This window comes from Medicago truncatula, chromosome 5 (assembly GCF_003473485.1).
Source record: "Medicago truncatula cultivar Jemalong A17 chromosome 5, MtrunA17r5.0-ANR, whole genome shotgun sequence".
Classification (NCBI taxonomy): Eukaryota; Viridiplantae; Streptophyta; class Magnoliopsida; order Fabales; family Fabaceae; genus Medicago; species Medicago truncatula.
Window position 1 is genome coordinate 16053293 of NC_053046.1, and position 24773 is coordinate 16078065.

General features: G+C 30.8%; 2 protein-coding genes across 2 annotated transcripts; both read left to right on the forward strand.

Annotated features, from left to right (window-relative positions):
- The first annotated feature begins 17057 nt into the window (after window positions 1-17057).
- LOC112421841 (uncharacterized) lies at window positions 17058-18902 on the forward strand. The gene is made up of 2 exons (XM_024783808.2): window positions 17058-17456; window positions 18306-18902. The coding sequence occupies exons 1-2, from the start codon at window positions 17432-17434 to the stop codon at window positions 18731-18733; spliced, it is 453 nt and encodes a 150-aa protein (XP_024639576.1). The 5' UTR covers window positions 17058-17431; the 3' UTR covers window positions 18734-18902.
- Window positions 18903-21392: 2490 nt separating this feature from the next.
- Window positions 21393-23595, forward strand: LOC11406601 (glycosyltransferase family 92 protein RCOM_0530710). Its single transcript, XM_003613418.4, has one exon. It carries the CDS (start codon window positions 21577-21579, stop codon window positions 23380-23382), a length of 1806 nt encoding a protein of 601 aa, XP_003613466.1. The 5' UTR covers window positions 21393-21576; the 3' UTR covers window positions 23383-23595.
- Window positions 23596-24773: the final 1178 nt, after the last annotated feature.

The window sequence follows — 24773 nt, forward strand, 5'->3', positions numbered from 1 at the left end:
AGGAAAAAATTAGAAGAAGTGTACATTATTATTGTAGATGAGATTGTGTTGTGACTTGGTATCCACCTTATTCAAACAAATAAACAAATATATTTTTGAGACATTAATCTGAGTAATCTAACACGAATTGTACAAATGTTGAACATGTATCGTACCAGTTTTAGACACGCTTACTCCAAGAGTATCGTTCATTATCCGTAGAAACATTCGTCCGCAAAGGCTTCTTAATTAAAAGTGCAGAAATTTCCATTTAATAGAGAAGCATTTGTGGAAGTCCATAATGCACTCAGGTCACAATCCTATAATTATTAGATGAATGGTGGAACTCCACACAGTTGTGGTCCTAGGCCTTTTAAATTTGAAACTGCAATTAGATTGTGCATGATGATTATAAAAGGATTTTGAGTCAGGCGTGGAAGAAGAGTAAGAAGTAAAAAAAACACTACGTTTAAATGCACTTTCGATACTTGTATTTTACCTGAAATATAATCTTCTTAATCTATTTTGAAATTTGGGTTGTTGATCAAACAGTTTCATGATCTAAATGTTAGATCAAATACATTTGACTTTTACAAAGAAGTATTTTCATGATATCTTTTGCACTCAAAAATTTGAATATGTCGGGGCTAGTTCATAGAAAAAGATGAGGAGGGCATCAAAATATATTCTAAACCAAATTCCAAAAGATTAATCTCCAAATATCTAAATAACATATTCAAGCATTACTGGCATATGACTATGGAAGATGTATGGCATACAAAAATCTAAAAAAGGGAAGGTTACATGTCTAAAAAATTGACTTAGAGTTGAGACCTAATTGTTTTCTTATTTTAGAAACGAAAAAAGACTTGCATATTTAGTTGGATCATCAACTTGCAATCAAATCACGCACCACACATGATACCATAATGTCATTTTTAAGAATATATTTAACACTAAAAAGAAAGGTTCCATGTGACGGTACCATTCTATGTGATTATGAAGATTATGAATAAATATATAGCCCTTAGCAGGTAACAATTCTCAGCCGTCAGAATATAAATGGAATATATCAATGGTCCTAGTTCAACTTTCCTACGAAGGGAAAGAAACCTCACCTAGCCCGTAGAAAATAGAAAGAACAATGAGAGAACAATAAAAATATATTTTCATAAAAATACAAAAGAAAAAGATGCAAAGTCTTACTTTATTAACAAACACAGATAAGCTAAGCGCTCAGTCTTAAAATCCTTAAGGGAGACATCAAGATTCAAGACAGCATTCACCCAAGTATAACTGCAAAAATAAATTTTAGAATGGTGTGATAAGCCATAATTTGTCATAGTTTATGTGGTGTTTAGTTCCTAATTTCAATAAGAATTTGTGTGTTTTAGCTTCTTTTTAAACTATTTTACTTCAAAGTCTTTTGTTTTGTTTTCTACGTAAAAAGAAGAAAAAATACTTCAACTGTTAAGTCTTTTTAAACTATTTTTCTTCTTTCTTGACTTTTCACCCATGCTTTTTTGCTATTTTACAAAGTACTTCAACTGTTAAATCATTTTAGAAATATGAATTGTTCGTGCTGTTTCGTTTGAACTGTTTTGGACAGGTACAATAAATGTTTAACAATAGTTAAACACTCAGATTTCTACCGATGTGCCATCTTTTGAACTGGTCCCTTAATAATTAATGAGAAATGATATTTGTACAACCATTTTGTGACAACTTTCTATACTCACATATTGTTCTTATCATCTCTCTTCCCTTTTCTCTCTCCAATGTTTTTTTTTTTTTTTGAAGAAACTAAAATGAAATATATTAACATAACATTGGCCTTCCTAGCACTAGGTGTGCTAAGGAAGAAACACCAAAGTCAACACAGTATTACAACAGTAATTACAAAGTTTTTGACCAATAAGATGAGAGAAACACATGATTGTCATCAAAGTTGTCATTAAATAGATGTACATATATCATTGCGCTCATAATTAATTGCAAATCTGATTTAAAAAAGTCACACTCGTATAATAATCATAATAATAATTTGTTTTACTAAATTAATAGTAATAATACTTTTTTTAAAAGGAATAATAAATAATACATAGTATAGTATACTGTTTTTAAATTATGGCATGATATATTATTGTTGTCTTTATAAAAAAAAAAATATTTAGCAACCAATAGCCATATATGTAATCTAAAGTACTTACCATCACGATACGCTCAGTTGACAACAAATGTTTCCCACCTTGACATTGTTGCATTTCTTTGCTTTCAGTCTTAAGCTTTTCCTCAGCCCACTACAAATCAAATTGTTTAAATTATATTAATTTGATGAACCTACCAACAAATAAATGATTAGGAATGTTTTTAGATCGACCTCTGAACTGCCATACTCGTCCTCAAATGTGAAAGGCAAAAAAGATAGGACCCTTATCCTAGCAAGATCATCAACCATAGAGACAAAATCATTCGCTATATCCTAATAAACATAGAAATGTGTGTATCAGACAATATATAATATGTACTTAGTTAATACCTAATTAACATGTTATTAAGCAAGTCATCTCTAACTCATCGCCACCAATGATAAGAGCGAGCCATGGTGATAAGATGTCTTCCTCTCAAAAAGAGTCAATATCCACATCGTCGTCGTCATTACACATCATTGTTTGTAAAACTTCTTATAATGGATGATCGGCTTGACAGGACTCTAGAGGATAAACATTGAACTCAAATTTCAAGAGAGGAAATAATGGCTACAGAGACCATGTCAACGTAAGTGAAGTAGTGTAAGAATTGTAGTATAAACAGAAGATACATGAAATTGAAAGGAGAGATTGTGAAACGAGTAGAAACTAATCATAGAGACCACAAGAAGATCTAAGTTGTCCATTGAGGGAATCAAATAAGCAGTGCCAAGGTTTATGAAATTGAAGCGAGGATCTCAAGTAATGGATGAAACATGATTTATAGGTACCTTAATGTTAGTAGTAGTTTACTCGTAGATTCAGTTCACAAAATTGCACTAGTCGAAAACTTAATTAGGACTCTGTTACCATATAAGGTGAATCATAACATGTCATTAAGCAAGCCATCTCTAACTCATCGTCACCAATGATAAGAGCGAGCCATGGTGATAAGATGAAATGATTACAGTTTGGTTCACTTTATATGTAGGTAGTTAGCATTCTAATCATGAATACAAAAAACAAAATCATACATCGCGCGGCGGATAACCGTTGGGGAGTCTGACAACCATGCAAGTGACTCCATTATTGACCACCTATACACAAATCGTTATTAAATGCCTCATATATATAACAAAAAAAAATTAAGTTATAATTAGAAATACCAGTTTTTACAATATATTTGCAATTGCAGCGACACTTTTGCGTTTCTGTTTCTGCTGCATCTGCGCTAGGCTAAAGAAACAAACATGTTGGTTTTCAACAATTTTTTTAAATCATGATAAGCGCTCATTCAAGTATTTTTAAAAGAACATTCATTAGCAAGTTTTCATTTTCATTAGCAAACTATTTTTTTACCTGTAGGTGCGTTCAGATGACCATAGGTCCCCAGAACATAGTGCCCATATACTTCTTGCCAATATCAACGTCCATTATCAAGCCTCCCTTTTTGACGACATTGCTTAATATAGCTGAAGGACTCATAAACGTCATGGTCGTACCTATAACTTAAAGATAGAGGCAAGCAAAACAAAGTCAATTAAGTAAGGAAGAAGAAAATAAACAACGATCATAAAATTGTAAACAGTATCAATACCCTACACTTGAAATAAACGACAAACGAAGAAAATAAACAACGATTCGAAAATTGTAAACAGTATCAATACCCTACACTTGGAATAAACGACAACAAGAAGAAAATAAATAATGATTCTAAAAGTGTAAACAGTATCATTACCCTACACTTGGAATAAACGACAAACGAAGAAAATAAACAATGATTCTAAAATTGTAAACAATATCAATACCCTACACTTGGAATAAACGACAACAATAGAAAATAAACAACGATTCTAAAATTGTAAACAGTATCAATACACTACACTTGGAATAAACAACAAACGAAAAAATAAACAACGATTCTAAAATTGTAAATGTGATTTAAAAAAGTCACACTCATATAATAATCATAATAATAATTTGTTTTACTAAATTAATAGTAATAATACTTTTTTTAATGGAATAATAAATAATATATAGTATAGTACACTGTTTTTAAATTATGGCATCATATATTATTGTTGTCTTTATAAAAAAAAATATTTAGCAACCAATAGCCATATATGTAATCTAAAGTACTTACCATCATGATACGCTCAAGTGACAACAAATGTTTCCCACCTTGACGTTGTTGCATTTCTTTACTTTCAGTCTTAAGCTTTTTCTCAGCCCACTACAAATCAAATTGTTTAAATTATATTAATTTGATGAACCTGCCAACAGATAAATGATTAGGAATGTTTTTAGATCGACCTCTGAACTGCCATACTCGTCCTCAAGCGTGAAAGGCAAAAAAGATAGTACCCTTATCCTAGCAAGATCATCAACCATAGAGACAAAATCATTCGCTATACCCTAAAAAACATAGAAATGTGTGTATCAGACAATATATAATATATACTTAGTTAATACCTAATTAACATGTCATTAAGCAAGCCATCTCTAACTCATCGTCCCCAATAATAAGAGCGAGTCATGGTGATAAGATGAAATGATTACAGTTTGGTTCACTTTATATGTAGGTAGTTAGCATTCTAATCATTGAATACAAAAAATAAAATCATACATCGCGCGGCGGATTACTGTTGGGGAGTCTAACAACCATGCAAGTGACTCCATTATTGACCACCTGTACACAAATCGTTATTAAATACCTCATATATATATCAAAAAAAAAATTTAAATTATAATTAGAAATACCAGTTTTTGCAATATATTCGCAATTGCAGTGAGACTTTTCCGTTTTTGTTTCTGCTGCATCCCCTAAGCTAAAGAAAAAAACATGTTGGTTTTCAACAATTTTTTTAAATCATGATAAGCGCTCATTCAAGTATTTTTAAAAGAACATTCATTAGCGAGTTTTCATTTTCATTAGCAAACTATTTTTTTTACCTGTAGGTGCGTTCAGATGACCATAGGTCCCCAGAACATAGTGCCCGTATACTTCTTGCCAATATCAACGTCCATTATCAAGCCTCCCTTTTTGACGACATTGCTTAATATAGCTAAAGGACTCATAAACGTCATGTCGTACCTATAACTTAAAGATAGAGGCAAGCAAAACAAAGTCAATTAAGTAAGGAAGAAGAAAATAAACAACGATCATAAAATTGTAAACAGTATCAATACCCTACACTTGAAATAAACGACAAACGAAGAAAATAAACAACGATTCGAAAATTGTAAACAGTATCATTACCCTACACTTGGAATAAACGACAAACGAAGAAAATAAACAATAATTCTAAAATTGTAAACAATATCAATACCCTACACTTGAAATAAACGACAACAAGAAGAAAATAAACAACGATTCTAAATTTGTAAAAACTATCAATACCCTACACTTGAAATAAACGACAAACGAAGAAACTAAACAACGATTCTAAAATTGTAAAATTGTAAACAGTATCAATACCCTACACTTAGAATAAACGACAACAAGAAGAAAATAAACAACGATTCTAAAATTGTAAAAATTATCAATACCCTACACTTGGAATAAACGACAAACGAAGAAAATAAACAACGATTCTAAAATTGTAAACAGTATCAATACCTTACACATGAAATAAACAACAACAAGAAGAAAATAAACTACGACTCTAAAATTGTAAAAAGTATCAATACCCTACACTTGAAATAAACGACAACAAGAAAAAAATAAACAACGATTCTAAAATTGTAAACAGTATCAATACCCTACTGTTGGAATAAACGACAACGACAAACAAAGAAAATAAACAACGATTCTTAAAATTGTAAACAATATCAATACCCTACACTTGGAATAAACGACAACAATAGAAATTAAACAACGATTCTAAAATTGTAAACAGTATCAATACACTACACTTGGAATAAACAACAAACGAAAAAATAAACAACGATTCTAAAATTGTAAATGTGATTTAAAAAAGTCACACTCATATAATAATCATAATAATAATTTATTTTACTAAATTAATAGTAATAATACTTTTTTTAATGGAATAATAAATAATATATAGTATAGTACACTGTTTTTAAATTATGGCATCATATATTATTGTTGTCTTTATAAAAAAAAATATTTAGCAACCAATAGCCATATATGTAATCTAAAGTACTTACCATCATGATATGCTCAGCTGACAACAAATGTTTCCCACCTTGACGTTGTTGCATTTCTTTACTTTCAGTCTTAAGCTTTTTCTCAGCCCACTACAAATCAAATTGTTTAAATTATATTAATTTGATGAACCTGCCAACAAATAAATGATTAGGAATGTTTTTAGATCGACCTCTGAACTGTCATACTCGTCCTCAAGCGTGAAAGGCAAAAAAGATAGTACCCTTATCCTAGCAAAATCATCAACCATAGAGACAAAATCATTCGTTATACCCTAAAAAACATAGAAATGTGTGTATCAGACAATATATAATATATACTTAGTTAATACCTAATTAACATGTCATTAAGCAAGCCATCTCTAACTCATCGTCACCAATAATAAGAGCGAGTCATGGTGATAAGATGAAATGATTACAGTTTGGTTCACTTTATATGTAGGTAGTTAGCATTCTAATCATTGAATACAAAAAATAAAATCATACATCGCGCGGCGGATAACTGTTGGGGAGTCTAACAACCATGCAAGTGACTCCATTATTGACCACCTGTACACAAATCGTTATTAAATGCCTCATATATATATCAAAAAAAAAAAATTAAATTATAATTAGAAATACCAGTTTTTGCAATATATTCGCAATTGCAGCGAGACTTTTCCGTTTTTGTTTCTGCTGCATCCCCTAAGCTAAAGAAAAAAACATGTTGGTTTTCAACAATTTTTTTAGCGAGTTTTCATTTTCATTAGCAAACTATTTTTTTTACCTGTAGGTGCGTTCAGATGACCATAGGTCCCCAGAACATAGTGCCCGTATACTTCTTGCCAATATCAACGTCCATTATCAAGCCTCCCTTTTTGACGACATTGCTTAATATAGCTAAAGGACTCATAAACGTCACGGTCGTACATATAACTTAAAGATAGAGACAAGCAAAACAAAGTCAATTAAGTAAGGAAGAAGAAAATAAACAACGATTATAAAATTCTAAACAGTATCAATACCCTACACTTGGAATAAACGACAACAAGAAGAAAATAAACAACGATTCTAAAAGTGTAAACAGTATCATTACCCTACACTTGGAATAAACGACAAACGAAGAAAATAAACAATGATTCTAACATTGTAAACAATATCAATACCCTAAACTTGAAATAAACGACAACAAGAAGAAAATAAACAACGAGTCTAAAATTGTAAAAACTATCAATACCCTACACTTGGAATAAACGACAAACGAAGAAAATAAACAACGATTATAAAATTGTAAACAGTATCAATACCTTACACTTGGAATAAACGACAACAAGAAGAAAATAAACTACGATTCTAAAGTTGTAAAAATTATCAATACCCTACAATTGTTGCAATTCTTTGCTTTCAGTCTTAAGCTTTTCCTCAGCCCACTGCAAATCAAATTGTTTAGATTATATTAATTTGATGAACCTGCCAACAAATAAATTATTATGAATGTTTTCAGATCGACCTCTGAACTGCCATACTCATCCTTAAACGTGAAAGGCAAAAAAGATAGGACCCTTGTCCTAGCAAGATCATCAACCATGGAGACACAATCATTCGCAATACCTTAAAAAAAACATAACATAGAAATGTGCGTATCAGACAATATATAATGTGCTTAGTTAATACCTAATTAATATATTATTAAGCAAACCATCTCTAACTCATCATCACCAATGATAAGAGCGAGCCATGGAGATAAGAGTCAATATCCACATCCATGTCGTCATTAACCATCATTGTTTTGTAAACAGTATCAATACCCTACATTTGAAATAAACGACAACAAGAACAAAATAAACAACGATTCTGACATTGTAAAAAGTATCAATACCTTATACACGACAAACGAAAAAAATAAACAACGATTCTAAAATTGTAAAATTATAAACAGTATCAATACCCTACACTTGGAATAAACGACAACAAGAAGAAAATAAACAACGATTCTAAAATTGTAAAAAGTATCAATACCCTACACTTGAAATAAACGACAAACGATGAAAATAAACAACGATTCTTAAAATTATAAACAGTATCAATACCCTACACTTGGAATAAACGACAAACGAAGAAAATAAACAACGATTATAATATTGTAAACAGTATCAATACCCTACACTTGGAATAAACGACGACAAGAAGAAAATAAACGACGACAAGAAGAAAATAAACAACGATTCTAAGATTGTAAACAGTATCAATACCCTACACTTGGAATAAACAATGATTCTAAAATTGTAAAAAGTATCAATACCCTACACTTGTAATAAACGACAAACGAAGAAAATAAACAACAATTATAAAATTGTAAACAGTATCAATACCCTACACTTGGAATAAACGACGACAAGAAGAAAATAAACAACGATTCTAAAATTGTAAATAGTATCAATACCCTACACTTGGAATAAACAATGATTCTAAAATTGTAAAAAGTATCAACACCCTACACTTGGAATAAACGACAAACGAAGAAAATAGACAACGATTTTAAAATTGTAAAATTGTAAATAGTATCAATACCCTACACTTGGAATAAACGACAACAAGAAGAAAATAAACAACAATTCTAAAATTGTAAAAAGTATCAATACCCTACATTTGGAATAAACGACAAACGAAGAAAATAAACAACAATTCTTAAAATTATAAACAGTATCAATACCCTACACTTGGAATAAACGACAAACGAAGAAATTAAACAACGATTCTTAAAATTGTAAACAGTATCAATACCCTACACTTGGAATAAACGACAACAAAAGAAAATAAACAATGATTCTAAAATTGTAAATGTGATTTAAAAAAGTCACACTCATATAATAATCATAATAATAATTTGTTTTACTAAATTAATAGTAATAATATTGTTTATAAAGGAATAATAAATAATACATAGTATAGTATACTGTTTTTAATTATGGCATGATATATTATTGTTGTCTTTATAAAAAAAAAAATTTTGCAACCAATAGCCATATATCTAATCTAAAGTAATTACCATCACGATACGCTCAACCGACAACAAATGTCTCCCACCTTGACGTTGTTGCATTTCTTTGTTTTCAGTCTTAAGCTTTTGCTCAGCCCATTGTAAATCAAATTGTTTAGATTATATTAATTTGATGAACCTGCCAACAAATAAATGATTAGGAATGTTTTTAGATCGATCTCTGAACTGTCATACTCGTCCTCAAACGTGAAAGGCAAAAAAGATAGGACCCTTGTCCTAGCAAGATCATCAACCATGGAGACAAAATCATTCGCTATATCCTAATAAACATAGAAATGTGTGTATCAGACAATATATAATATGTACTTAGTTAATACCTAATTAACATGTTATTAAGCAAGACATCTCTAACTCATCGTCACCAATGATAAGAGCGAGCCATGGTGATAAGATGTCTTCCTCTCAAAAAAGAGTCAATATCCACATTGCATCGTCATTAACCATCATTGTTTGTAAAACTTCTTATAATGGATGATCGGCTTGACAGGACTCTAGAGGATAAACATTGAACTCAAATTTCAAGAGAGGAAATAATGGCTACAAAGACCTTGTCAACGTAAGTGAAGTAGTGTAAGAATTGTAGTACAAACAGAAGATACATGAAATTGAAAGGAGAGATTGTGAAACGAGTCGAAACTAATTAGAGAGACCACAAGAAGTTCTAAGTTGTCCATTGAGGGAATCAAATAAGCAGTGCCAAGGTTTATGAAATTGAAGCGAGGATCTCAAGTAATGGATGAAACATGATTTATAGGTACCTTAGTGTTAGTAGTAATTTATTCAATAAATTCAGTTCTCAAAATTGCACTAGTCGAAAACTTAATTAGGACTCTGTTACCATATAAGGTGAACCATAACATGTTATTAAGCAAGCCATCTCTAACTCATCGTCACCAATGATAAGAGCGAGTCATGGTGATAAGATGAAATGATTACAGTTTGGTTCATTTTATATGTAGGCAGCACTCTAATAATGAAAACAAAAAACAAAATCAATACATCGCGCGGCAGATAACCGTTGGGGAGTCCGACAAACATTCAACTGACTCCATTATCGACCACCTGTACACAAATCGTTATTAAATGCCTCATATATATTACAACAAAAAAAAATTAAATTAAATTATAATTAGAAATACCAGTTTTTGCAATATATTCGCAATTGCAGCGTTCCATCAAAATTTGCCAGTCTTGTCACTTTCATGTTTTCACCTTTAGAAGGTAGTCGCATTCACTTCCTCTTCGATATCAACTTACCTTTCTCCGTTTCATATTCATCCTCTTTGACCGTCATTTGGTTACTCTCCATCTCCATCTCCATCTCCGAAGGAAATCACCCATTGACAACTCACACATACGCAAAGAATATCTATTTAATTTCATATCAAAACTATGATGCATGGAAATAACCATTGAAAATCAATATTGAAATCGCTTATAAGCATGGAAGTACGAAGAAAAAAAAAATCAGCACAGCCAAACATGAAATTGAGAACCTGGTCTTATAGAAACAAAGTATATAAGAATTGAAGATTAAATTGATGAATATTATTTATTGAAACTGAAATCAATAGAAAAAAGAGGAGAAAAGATGAAAAACGCACGGAGAAGTGGAGGAAACGTAAAACGTGAAATAAGAAAACTGAAGAAAAGCAAAAACGTTGTGTTGCACAAATTGAAGTGCTGCAATTGTTTGGTGGAAGGAAAAAAAAAAACCTCTTCTCTTCTCGGAAACCGTAATCTTTAACTCATAATTGTAATCGATGGCTATTTTAGTGGGAGTTCAATAACTTGATTGTATAAACTTAATTACAACAAAGACCCTTAATAAAGAATAAAGCCATGCAATTAATTAACCGTAAAAAATGGTAGATTAGTAACATTGCTAGTATATTATACTCCCTCCGTCCCTATATATAAGACTCTTTTGCCAAAATCACGGGAATTAAGATAGTGGATATTTGTATTAAAGTTGTTTGTAATCACTATTGTTTTTACAATTTTATCCTTTAAGAAAGAAGGTTAGTTTATGTTTTCAATATGTTATTTATTGTTGATTGAAGAAAAAGATGTATAATAAATAGAGGCATGTATGTAAAGAAATAATTAATGTAGTTGGAAATAACAAATGGGTCTTATAAAAAGGGACAAAAAAAATTCTCAAAAGGGTCTTATAATTAGGGACGGATGGAGTATTAATTAGTACTCCTTCCGTCTCATATTATAAGCAAAAAAAAAAATCATACTTATTAAAAAAAACTAAAACATAATAGTTTGTAACATAGTTTTTTGTGTTATCTTTGAAATAAGTTTTATAGGAAGATGTAAAAACATTTTCATTGGTAGTTGATTATAGAGAAAGTGAAAAAGAGAGCAAATTAAATGCACTTTGTATTTAATTTTCCTTTGGAAAAGATAATTTTTTGAAAAAACATAATTAAATATGATAAAAGTTTGTCTTTTTTGCTTATCATTTGGGACAAACAAAATGAGTTTTTTTTCTTATAATTTGGGACGGAGAGAGTAGATTAGTAGATAGATTAATTGTATGTATGAATTAGGAATTGAAGTTATATTTTTTTCAATGATCTTACTAACTTGTGCCTTAAGGGCATAAGATAATAAACTAAATCTAAAAATTTAATTTTGAAAATTGTGTTGGTAGAATACATTGTTGAAAGAGTTTGTATAGATATATGGAAAGAAGTTAGTCATGGATATAAAACAACAATCGGTGCTGGTTTTGTCCCTAGAGAGACTATTCTCAACAGTTGATTTTCTAGGTCATTCATATTTCAATATTCATTTTTTTTTTTACTAAGTATGGGTATTTTATTATGTATATTTCAATGTTTTATGTGTCTAGGTTATAGATATGGATATGGACATTGAATGGCGAAAGATTTCAAATCGATGATGATGTTTAATTTTATAAAAAGGTACATTGTTGTGTTCTAGTCTATGATGATAATGTCACGGAATCATAATCATATAATTGATAACTGGCACAGGGAGTTTCTCACAAAAGTTTGCGAGAAATTTATTGTCTAAGTTATCAATCATATCAAAGGATTCCATAAAATTAACATCATAGACTAAAACACAACAATCTACCTCTTTATAAAATGCAATAGCATCATCAATTTGAAATCCCTCTCTCCTTTCGGTGTCCCATATCTACAATCTAGAATATAAAGCATTGAAATATACACAATTTACATACAAGCCACCTAAACTTAATATATATATATATATATATATATATATATATATATATATATATATATATATATATATATATATATATATATATAAAGTACTGAAATACCAATGACCTAGAAAGCTCACTTGTAGAGTAACGAGACTGTCATTGATTTGCAGTTCTCTAGGGACAAAACCAGCATCGATTGTAGCTTTTTATCGCTGTCTAATCTTGTCTCCTCTCGGAGTAAGCCACCAGCAAAGATAAGGTCATTTTAAGACGTCCAAATGGTCCAAATAATAGCATGCCAAATAAGAAGCAAACCTAACCTAACTCTCTTCCCCCTTCCTAACCCCGTAAACACCTGAAAGAGCTGGGCTACTTGTTCAACAAGTTCAACGGAACAAGATGTATGCATACATTTTTTTTACATAATGCTTGTTAATTAAATCTTGATTAATATTTTGAATTCAAAATGATCGAGGCGGCTGTATCGTGCAAGCCTCATTTCTCTATCCAATATTCATTGTTTCTTACTTTTTTTTTTAGTGTCTGGGGTTCAAACCCCGGACATTGCTAATTTCCGGTAGAATGCAATTATATAAGTCAAACAAAACTTTAATTATCATACTTAGGATATATGCTTCTATTCCGTTGATGAAATGTTAATAGACATGGATCCGTTCATGGGCGGTTCTACCGTATGGCGACCCCGGGCTCGATCGATAATTTTTGCACATTAGACTCAACCCAAAAGCCCATTAACACATTTATAAAAAGAAAAATTTAGGCAATCTGAAAATTGTCACACGCAAATAGGTCTTGGAATTTTATTTAGCACACTATTGACAGATTCATCTCTCTTATTTTAACGGGTTAATTGTTCAAATTGACCATGTAATATACTTTATGTTTGAAAAATGACCCAATAAAATACAAAACATATATTCTAGCATTGTAACTTGAATTTCTTCTTATTTAATTTTGACCACCCTATAATATACGTGTAGTCTAAAAATGTGACCTACAAGTTGAATTTTTTCACTATTTTTTTCATACATGTTTAACACGTTAAAATATAGTTTTACACAAAATTAAATTTCTTCGACCAGGGATAAATTAATTATGAATTTTTATTCCCTCATAATTATGAATTTCTTAACCAATTTATAATTAATTTGTCTCGTTTAAAAATTATAAAATATTATTGTGAAGGTTCTTATCATGTTCTAGTCATGCCTACAAAATTAGGGAACTAAATTTGACTTGTGAGTATACGCTCACACGGAAAAAAAAATTCAATTTTGCACGTTTCAGTTGAAAAATCAAAATAAATTTAAACGACTTCGAAATGCTATGAAACTTTACAGATCGTTTTTATGTATTTTTATAGATGTCTCTCAATTTATAATTTTTTTGTTAAAGCCATATTTTAACGTTCTTAACTCGCATGTAGGAAATCATGAAAAAATTCAATCTCTCGGTTGCTTTTTTGGACTTCGCGTATATTACAAGTTATAAATAATAAAAATCTCGAATTACATGATCAGAATACATGTTATTTAATTACAGGGTCAATTTTCAGACTTCACGTATATTATGTGGTCAATTTCAATTAATAACCCTATTTTAAATTGTACTTTTGTTGACAAAATGATAAACCTCTTTTATTTCGATTTTTTTTAGGAAAATAATAATAAAAATAAAAATAAATATTTCGATTTGTGATTGTTTATATATTATGTCACATGTGAATTTACGATTAATTTTTTACCGTCCGGGCTCCATAAATTTCCTGGCTCCGCCACTGGACCTGTTTAATAATATTACATTATAGAACAATTCAAACGGAACATTAGGGGTCTTCTTCTTCCACCAATTGTTACCTAGTTATCATCTTTGTATGCATGTATAATATGATAATGATAACTCCTTGGCAATACAATAAACAAAATTGGCATGTTTTTGGCAATACAACAAAATGAAGGGACAACAAACAAGAACAAAATTGGCTTTATACCTTGCTAGGTATGCTGTCCACATGAATACAAGATAATTTCTTTTCCTTTTTCTACTTGTTAATTATTTAGTTATGACATAATTATCAGAAATGGATGAAGAGACGGATGAAATTCTTTACCTTATCCTAAAGCAATGCCGAACTTTTTCTTACTAAAGCAAAAACATTTCTTGTCATAAAAAAGTGACAAAAATTAACTATCAATCTCGATTTTCATGTTGTTAACAAACACTGCTTTATATTTCGTGGCAACTATATTATTCGGTAATTTTTTACTTTCCACCTCTTAGTGTGTTTAACACGCTATTTTTAGTCTGACATTTGAAATATTATCTTTTAAATGAATTTATTTAATCAAATTGATCAAACAATCCCATTATTTGTAAAACAAGCTACCTTGCTAATATTGCAGAAACATGCAAAGTCCAAATAAGTTAGTTGGATTGCATTTTGGTCCAAGTCCCTTATAGATTTTTTTCCATTATTGATCAAATTAATATTTCTATTTTGACCACAAAAGAATTGTTTTTTTGCTTAAATATGTATTTCATACTTGCAATTAGGGGTCGTTTAAAAATTGGTCTATGTATTCGTTAATCCTTGCAAACTAGTCTTGCAATCATTAATCATTTAAAATTTCGTCCTTTGACCAACTTAATCACTGCCACGTCACTAATTCGATGACATGGCAATCACTCCCACACATGAAATTCCAATTTTGCCCTTAAGAAGAGGACAAAATATTGAAGAAAGAATTGGAAACCCAGGGGTAAAATTGAAATTTCATGCATGGCAGTGATTGCTGCGTCATCAAATTAGTGACATGGCAGGGATTAAGTGGGGAGAGGGACAAAATTTTAAATGATTAAACAATGCAAGGGTAAATTGTCAGGATTAACGATTATAGGGACCAATTTTTAAACGACCCCTAATTGCAAGGATGAAATACATATTTAAGCCTTGTTTTTTTAGTTACAAAATAAAATTATTTTTTAAATGATTTTACTCTTTCCATTTTCTTTTCTTTATTTTTTTAATGATAATTTTCGCTTTTCTATTGTTTTACATATTGAATTGATTAGGGAACAGTATAAATGTAAAGAGATAATTTATATGCACAATTTGAATTTAGTTAATATGCGCTACAATTATTTTACGCATGCATCAAATTAAATGATATGTTATCATATTATTAGATACATATCTAAAATAAATTTACATTATTAACATAATAATTAATCTCAATTTATTTTACATATGTGTCCAATCAAATTGCATTATAGTTCCTTTTAAAGTTTGTTATAACTATAAAAATTGTATTTTTAGTTAAGAACCATAAAAAAATATATATATAAAAAAAAAAAAACACTAATGCAAATGAACTTAGAAAATTGCTCTTCTCCCATCAATTTTTAGTTATTTTTTCAGCAACAGTGAGCGCAATGCGCATGGCTTCCATGTGCAGGGAGCATGGCTTCCATTCGCCTTGCGCATGGACTAGAGAGTTTTATTGTGATTTTGGTTTCGGCGTTCACAGGGAGCTTGGCTTTGTGCTATAGTGCATGGACCAGAGATAAATTCCTTGTTGTCTTCATTCACTAATTGCTTTTTCTCCTTTACATGAGCTTGAAGCTCGAGCCAAAATTACCCAAAGTTATTTAATCTTCATAATCTTGATTATACTTTATCTATTAGCTTCCATAACTTCCATGACATATCTTGGTTGGCTTAATTCCATGATTTGTACCAAAAGATAATCAAAACACCCGTAAAGTTGTCTTGTTAGGAAAGAAAGTGAAATACAATGATTCGAAACAAAATATTTCCTTAACCATGACTAACTCACTCTTAAACCGCTATAAAATCCTCAAATGAGTAGAAAAAGACTCGATAAAACACTAAAAAACATCATATGATGAGCCATCAAAAGCCACCCCCAATAAGAGGTGTGACGGGTCCATAAATGTCAGCTAGGGCGCTTTCTATCGGGTAAACTATCACAACCCAGATGAATGTTACTAGCCAAAAGACATGGGGACTTGATCTAGACTGGTTCTTGAAAATATATGTGAAAGACATGTTGATCTGATAATAAGTGTGTGTTTGGTTTGACGGCAGCCATAATTGATTTTTATAGATTTGAGTTTGAAAGAATTGATTTTGATTAAAAGTGAGTTTGATGTGAATTAATTTATATTTGGATGCACTTTTTTAAAAGTGATTCTTAGGAATTGATGTTCTTTGGATGATTTGAATCAAAATTGATTTTGAATGTGTAATGATCAAAATATTCTTTTAATTAAAACGAAATTATCTAATACTCCAAAAGAGTCCATACCCAATAGTAAAAAAAAAAATCCTGCCAATGATAGCAACCAATTTTTTTAATTTAATTACTAAAAGAATAAAAATAAATAACGCAGCAACTCAATTGTAGAAAAATAATAAAAATAAAAATTAAATCGTATCCTCACTACCCACTCTCCATTTCTCCAGAACCTTCAATTGATTTTACCATATCTCCTTCTACAATCTCAAAATTCTTCTCCCATCTATCATTTCTTCCTCATTCTCTTATTTCTCAATTTGCTTCTTCCATTCTATTAATTCTCTTTACCCATCTCTGATACTTTCTATCCATTTTTGTTCATCAAATAAATTTCTTTCCTCGCTCAACAACTACAGGGGTAGATCTAGGTGATTTGGTGCAGATTAATGATCGATTTGTAGATTACTAAAATGTCTTATGGATGATTTGGTACATGAATTACAACAGGGGTAGATCTCGGTGATTTGGTGATGACAGTTGTTAAGGGAAATAAAGGAATAAAATGGATTATGTAGCTGTAACTCAAGGTGCGTTTGTTTTAGCTTTAAAAAAAATAGATTTTGTATTAGAAAAATTTAGAGATTTTGAAAAAAATCTAAAACTATTTGTCTTTGTGAACTACCCAAAAAAAATGATGTTTAACTAGTTCATGTGTTACCTCTTTGGTTTTGAGAAAATGGATTTTGGGAAAAGCTAATTCTAATAGCTTTATTTTAGAGTCAAAATAGATTTTTTTTCTTTTTTTATAAAATGATTTTTCTATAAATCTTAAACAAACACTTAAAAATGACAAAAGTGATTTTTTTTTTACACAAAAAATAGATTTTTTCAAAAAAAAATCTTAAACAAACGCACCCTCAACAGTAAATTGAGAATCGATTTTGGATTCACCGCAGAAGCTAGGATTCCTGGCTTTTGGGAGACAGAATCAATTCTTGATGAAAAAACCAAAAATGTTTGCACGGGACAAAAACCATGTTTACCAATAAAAATGCGCGTTTGAGGTGGCTAAACGCGTAACCAAACAGACGCAAGATGGAAAATAAACAATGTTGATCACTATGCTCCCCAAGAAAGAAAATAGAGGAGCACAAGAGCAAGAAAAACGATTCACGTGATTCTGACATACTCTTCTTTATACCAAAAAAACATATACATTGAACTAAATGAATATTCTATTTCTTTTTATGGTGCATCACCATTTACTACTCATTTTTGTTTCATTTACTATCTTTGGAGTACTATTTTTTCTTTTACCTTAGGTAGCGTTATCATCCTATCTCTTTCTTTTAAATAAGACTCCCTTGACGGATGGTTGTTAGATCCTCTTAACGGTTATTTGGTGAAAGTCTTCTATCGTTACATTACTGCCACAGGTGAAATATCAGACAGGTCTCTGGTTGATGATGTGTGGCATAAGAATATCCCTTCAAAGGTGTCTCTGTTGTTGTGGCGTCTCCTTCGCAACAGGCTTCCTACTAAAGACAACCTAGTACATCGGGGCATTCTTCTTCCAACGGACGCGACGTGTGTAGCCGGGTGTGATCACATTGAATCTGCTACATACTTAAGGATAATTTGGTTTGCAACTGTTTGGGTGATTTGGAAAGAAATGAACAACCGTGTATTTCAAAATACAGTGTCCACTCCTTTTATTCTCATTGATAAAATTAAGCTTCATCCATTCTTATGGCTGAAATCCAAACAGGTGGCCTTTGCCTATAGTTACACAGATTGGTGGCTGGAAGTTGGGAGGCATTTTGCGCCTGTCTTTTGTACCTTCTGGCGGTGTTTTGCTCTGTAGTTACTTTTGCCTATTAGCTCATCTTATGCTAGGCCATTAATGAATATGTTGTTTCAAAAAAAAAAAAAAACACAGATTGGTGGAAACATCCATTTTTTTGCATGGGTATTCATTTGTAATTTTTTAGCTTCTTGGATGGTGCACTTTAGTCACCTTGATCTTGTAATTATGTAAACATTTTTTTGTGTTTCTTTCTTTTGGGCGTCTTGCGCGAGTGAAAACACCTTTCCGTAATATATATTTCATTTTGATTTCTTCAAAAAAAATAAAATAAATAAGACTCCCTTGAATGAAAAATATTCTTCCTTTCTATAGAATATTTGTTTAAAAGACATTAAAACAATATTCTTTAAATTTTTAACAACAATAATTATTTTTTATAAAAAAAAAGTAACTAAAAAAAAATTAATCTTTTATCAAAATAACCATTTTGGGTTTGTAAAACATGTGTAATATTGCACATGTTAAAACAACTAAAAATGTGTTCCTAAAAAGTAACTAAAAATATGGTACGTTTTTATTCCTTAAAAAAAATGGTACGTTTTTATTGAAAGACATAAATTATTATTGAAAAGTTATATTTTTAATATAAAATACACAAATCGCAAAACAAACTTACTATTTTAAATTTCTTCACACGTGCAAATTTACACACGATTGAAAAACTCATTATAATCAAGTGATTCAACTTTAGTATTTAATGAGTTTCGTCAAATAACAAATCATTAATAGAACTTGAGTCTCATGATTCATGAGTAGAACAATTCTCACACATGTTATTACCTCACGAACCCCGTATTTCGCATTATTAGGATCCCTTCCACTGAGAACTGTAGGGTTGAGGGAAAAAAAAAAACTATTTTATGTTTTTCTGTACAAACCAAAAAAATATTATAACAAAAAATATTTTTGCTAATAGATAAACATTTTGAGTATCGTTAACGAGTGTTTCCGGGGCACTCTTTAAGCATTCCAAATTAGGAAATTATTTTTAAAAAAAGTTAAATAATTCAATTTTCAATGGATTAAATACACATATTTTTATAAAAAAAAATTACTATTTAAGACCCTTACAGAATAGACACTCATTAATATTTTTCGAACATTTTTATTGTAGGATTTTTTTTTTGGTAGTGCTTCTATATTTTTTTTTGGTAGTGAAGGATAGATAAACTTAAATAAATTTAAACTAGTAATATCAATTATACTAACAAATTTAATATACTACTAAATATCTACTTTCTTAATTTATTGGTTTAAATATGTAAACCGTCCCTGTAATTTGAACGCATTTTGATTTTCATCTCTGTAAAAAAAAATTGTTTTAAAAATGTCATTGGCCCCACTTCATTGGTGATTTGGCAAGGTTTTGAGTCACGTGGTGCCACGTGACTCAAAACCTTGCCAAATCACCAATGAAGTGGGGCCAGAGACATTTTTAAAACAATTTTTTTTTACTGTAATTAATTTTTTTTTTTACAGGGACGAAAATCAAAATACGCTCAAATTACATGACGGTTTGCATATTTAAGCCTAATTTATTTGGTAAAAGTCAATATTACTTAATATAAAAATTATTTATTAGTTACTTTATATAGAATATTATGAACCAGCAAGGATCACGCATCCATAAATAAAGCAAGTATCACGCGCTATAACGAGTGTAAATGACGAGACATGATGAACAATATCGGATTATCCGTTAAACAGCTTCTTGTCATGAACTAGAAGAATCCCCGGTAGTTTTAAAAAAAAAAAAAAATTACATTTCTCAATTTTCTTTTTTGATTGAGGTTTGAATCTCGGATCTTGCATATATATTATGCATTGTTAATAGCGCTTACAAAAACATTTATTTTTTTGTCAAATAGTCTAGTGGCTAAAATTCACCTTTTACAATGTGAATAAATGAGGTGTTTGAGATTCGAACTGTCCTTACCAACTAAGTTATGCTCACAGGGACACTCTTTTATTAATGAGAATCTTAATTAGTGGCTTCGACACATTGGTTAAAGTATTAAATAAATAATTTATTTCAAAAAATGTTACGGTTATTATCATGATAAAAGTAAAAATCTGTATTTTAAAAAAAAAATTACTAATGAATTTTTTAGATGATTAGTTAGCAAAATCCTTCTTTTAACCCTTTGCTTTTCGGGTAAAAAAAATCTTGATAATCTAGAGTTTGATAGTTAGGTCAAAATTGTTCAATAAGATATCAAACTTATTCAAAGACATTGATTAACCCTTGTCTCTTAGGACATTTAGTTAACAAATTCTCCTTTTAATTTTGTTCTCAAGCGAAGAAAATCTTGATAATTGACCAAAATTATTCGAAGAGGACATTAGGTAACAAATTCTCCTTTTAATTTTGTTCTCAAAAGAAAAAAATCTTGATAATTGACCAAAATTATTCTAAGAGGACATTAGTTAACAAATTCTCTTTTTAATTTTGTTCTCAAATGAAAAAAAATCTTGATAATTGACCAAAATTATGGAACACATTAACTTATTTCTTCCAAATACTTCGTCATTTTATGGAACACATTAATCTCCTCAATTAATCGGTGTAATTCTCCCAATTCAATTCAAACATTATTCTTTATTCCACTACTACCCCCATTGGTCCCCAGTCTAGAGAGAGAGAGAGAGAAAGAACCTTCTTCTTTATTTCTTCTTTCTTTCTTTTCCTTCTTTTTTTCTACTTTGGCAACTCAATTTTCAATACACCAAAAATTCTTTTTGCTCCTATCACCAACACCACAATCCTATCAATCTTCTTATTATTTTCATTCATTCTTTCACAAACCCACACAAAAACAAAGATTCATCAAAATTCAAAAATGGACACAGAACAAAGACGCAAAAGAAAAAGAGTTGTACCAACAAAACACCTTCACATATCATCAAGGTCACTTTTTCTCTGTTTTTCATTCTTCATCTTCTTAATTTTCCTATCAAATTACCATGGTTTCTTCACTCACAAACCCTCTACTTTATCACTTCTCTATTCTTCAGCAAGTAATTCCATTTTTGACCCTCTTCAACCTTCAACAAAAACCACATCAAAAACCACACTTTCTTTATCTCTTCAACACCAAATCCTCTTCCCAAATCAATACCTCATGATTTTCAACAAAATAAACCAACCCCATGAATCACTTGAGTGTGTTTATTATACTCTAGCAAACAACGGTTCAACTAAACCGGTTCTTGATGTTCATGTTGAACCTGTTTTATCAATGGATTTTTACGATGAATTTCGATCTATAGCAAGGTGCCCATTTCTTCAAACGAATTCAACTATCTCCGGTGGGGTTAAAGTTGTTGACTTGCGGCGTTCCGGCGATGTGGGTCATCGGAGTTTTGGTGTTTTGAAGAATCAAACACCTCAATCTTGGGATAGAGTAGCGTATGAAGCTAGTTTAGATGGTGATACTGTTGTTGTTTTTGTGAAAGGGTTGAATCTTAGGCCTCATAAGATCTCCGATCCAACGAATTTTCGATGTCATTTTGGGTTGAGAAGTTTTCATAAAGACGGTGCTGGTGCTGCTTTTTTGCTTAGTACAAAAGCAGTTTCTGTTGCGCAAGAGCTTGTGAGGTGTGTGTTGCCACAAAGTGTGATGAATAAGCCTGAAAAAGCTCGTGGTGTTCGCGTTACGGTGAGTCATTTGAGTGGGAATTTGAGGCATCCAGTGAGGACCCTTTTGCCTTCTGTGGCTAGGATTGGTGGTGGAAGTGATTATAGGAAGAAGAATGGTGAAAAATTTGAGCTTTGTGTTTGTACTATGGTTTGGAATCAAGGTTATGCATTAAGGGAATGGATTATGTATCATTCTTGGCTTGGTGTGGAACGTTGGTTTATATATGATAATAATAGTGATGATGATATTGAAAAAGTGATTAATGATCTTGATTCTGAAGGGTATAATGTTAGTAGAAAAGTTTGGCCTTGGATTAAGACACAAGAAGCAGGGTTTTCTCATTGTGCTTTGAAAGCTAGAGAAGAGTGTAAATGGGTTGGTTTCTTTGATGTTGATGAGTTTTTCTATTTTCCTAATGAGTTTCGTCGTAATAAGATTGGAGAAGGTAGTAGTAGCGGTGTTCCTGGTGAGAAATCGTTGAGATCGATGGTTGCGAATTTCTCGTCTTCAACGACAATTGCTGAGATAAGAACAACTTGTCATAGTTTTGGACCTTCTGGTTTGAATTCAAAACCTAAACAAGGGGTTACTATAGGGTACACATGTCGACTTCAGAGTCCCGAGCGGCACAAATCCATTGTGCGACCGGATATGCTCGACACAAGTCTTCTGAATGTGGTGCATCATTTCCAGCTGAAGGAGGGATATGATTACTATAACATGCCTGAAGGTAGTGCTATAGTGAACCATTACAAGTATCAAGTTTGGGAGAGTTTTAAACAAAAGTTTTACAGAAGAGTTGCTACTTATGTTGCTGATTGGCAAGAGGATCAAAACAAAGGTTCAAAGGATAGAGCACCAGGACTTGGAACAGAAGCTATTGAACCAGATAATTGGAGGTTAAGGTTTTGTGAGGTTTGGGATACTGGCTTAAAGGACTATCTTTTGTCTTATTTTGCTCATCCTGTGACAGGGTTAATGCCTTGGGAAAAGTCTTTTCTATGATGAATGGATAGACATGTAAATGAAGAAAATCATATACTTGTTAGGCATATATTCATTCTTTGCACTGTTTCTAGGGCCTATTATTTGTTACAGAAATTTTGATTTTGTTTTGTTTTTTATTGATTTTTATACATATGAAAGAAACTCACAGAGGTTATACAGATGTATATTTGCAGCAATTTGAATGAATTCCTCTTCCATTTTTTGACTTCATACTGTTTAGTATATTATGTTCATGCTGTTAAAAGCCAAGATAGATTTTATTACTACAAAAGATTAGGTTGGTGTACACCTCTTTAAATGTAGAAAATGATAGATAGCAACACAAATTTTCTTTCCTCATAGTGGAAATAAGATCAATCATAATCAATTGGTGCCAATTTTGTTAATGGGTATCAAAGATTATAGAATTTTTCAAAATTTAAACCATTCATAATTTAATGGTTCAATTTTTTGCTAATCCTCCTATTCACAAAGGAAATGAGTCATGGTAATATGGAAATTTGTTAGAAAGTAAGTATTGCATATCCTCCTATTCACCTTTAAATAATCATGATGTGAAAAGCCAAGATTACTGCAAAAATCTAGGCTGTTTTACACCTCTTTAAATTTAGAAAAGGAAAGCTAACCACACAAGTTCTCTTTACCTCATGGCTCATAGTGGGAAGAAAAAAAAATTGGTTTATTTAGTTTGGATTAGTGATTTTTTTGCACTTAAAATCAGAATAGGTCGGTTGGTTTGACCAAAGTGACAATGTAGGAAAATGTAGTATCAGCTCAACTCAATTATTCACACACTATTCGTCAAAAACCCATGTACCGAGAATTGATAGAATTGACTTCAGGTTCATTGGTCTCATTCGATGTAGATTACATATGGATAAACATCAAAATCCACTTAATTGATTTCAATTGGTTTTTCTGCATTTATATGTCGACTGAACCAATAAAACATTCCGAGATTTCTAGTCCATGAAAATGTGGTGGATCACCATGATTTAAATGCCTTAATCACGCCTAGTCATACCTCATTATGACTAACAACCAATCAAACATGTCTAAGTACACGTTTCAGCATATGGTAAACTGAAAGTCAATACCAAATTATTAATTGACAGAATGTTGAAAAAGTCTTTACTAAGGTACCGTTTGACCACACTTTTTTAAAAGCTTCTTTATTTTTTTTAGTTCTAAAATTATTTTTAAGTTAAAAGTTATTTGACAAAATATTGTACAAAACTTTGAATTTTCTTTTTTTGGCGGTATCCGGGGTTCAAACCCGCGACCTTGCATATATTTATGCATTGTCTATATCAACTGAGCTAAGCTAGAGAATAGTTTTTTTTTTTCTTTTCCAATTATACTGTATAAGAATACCATATTTTTGGTGT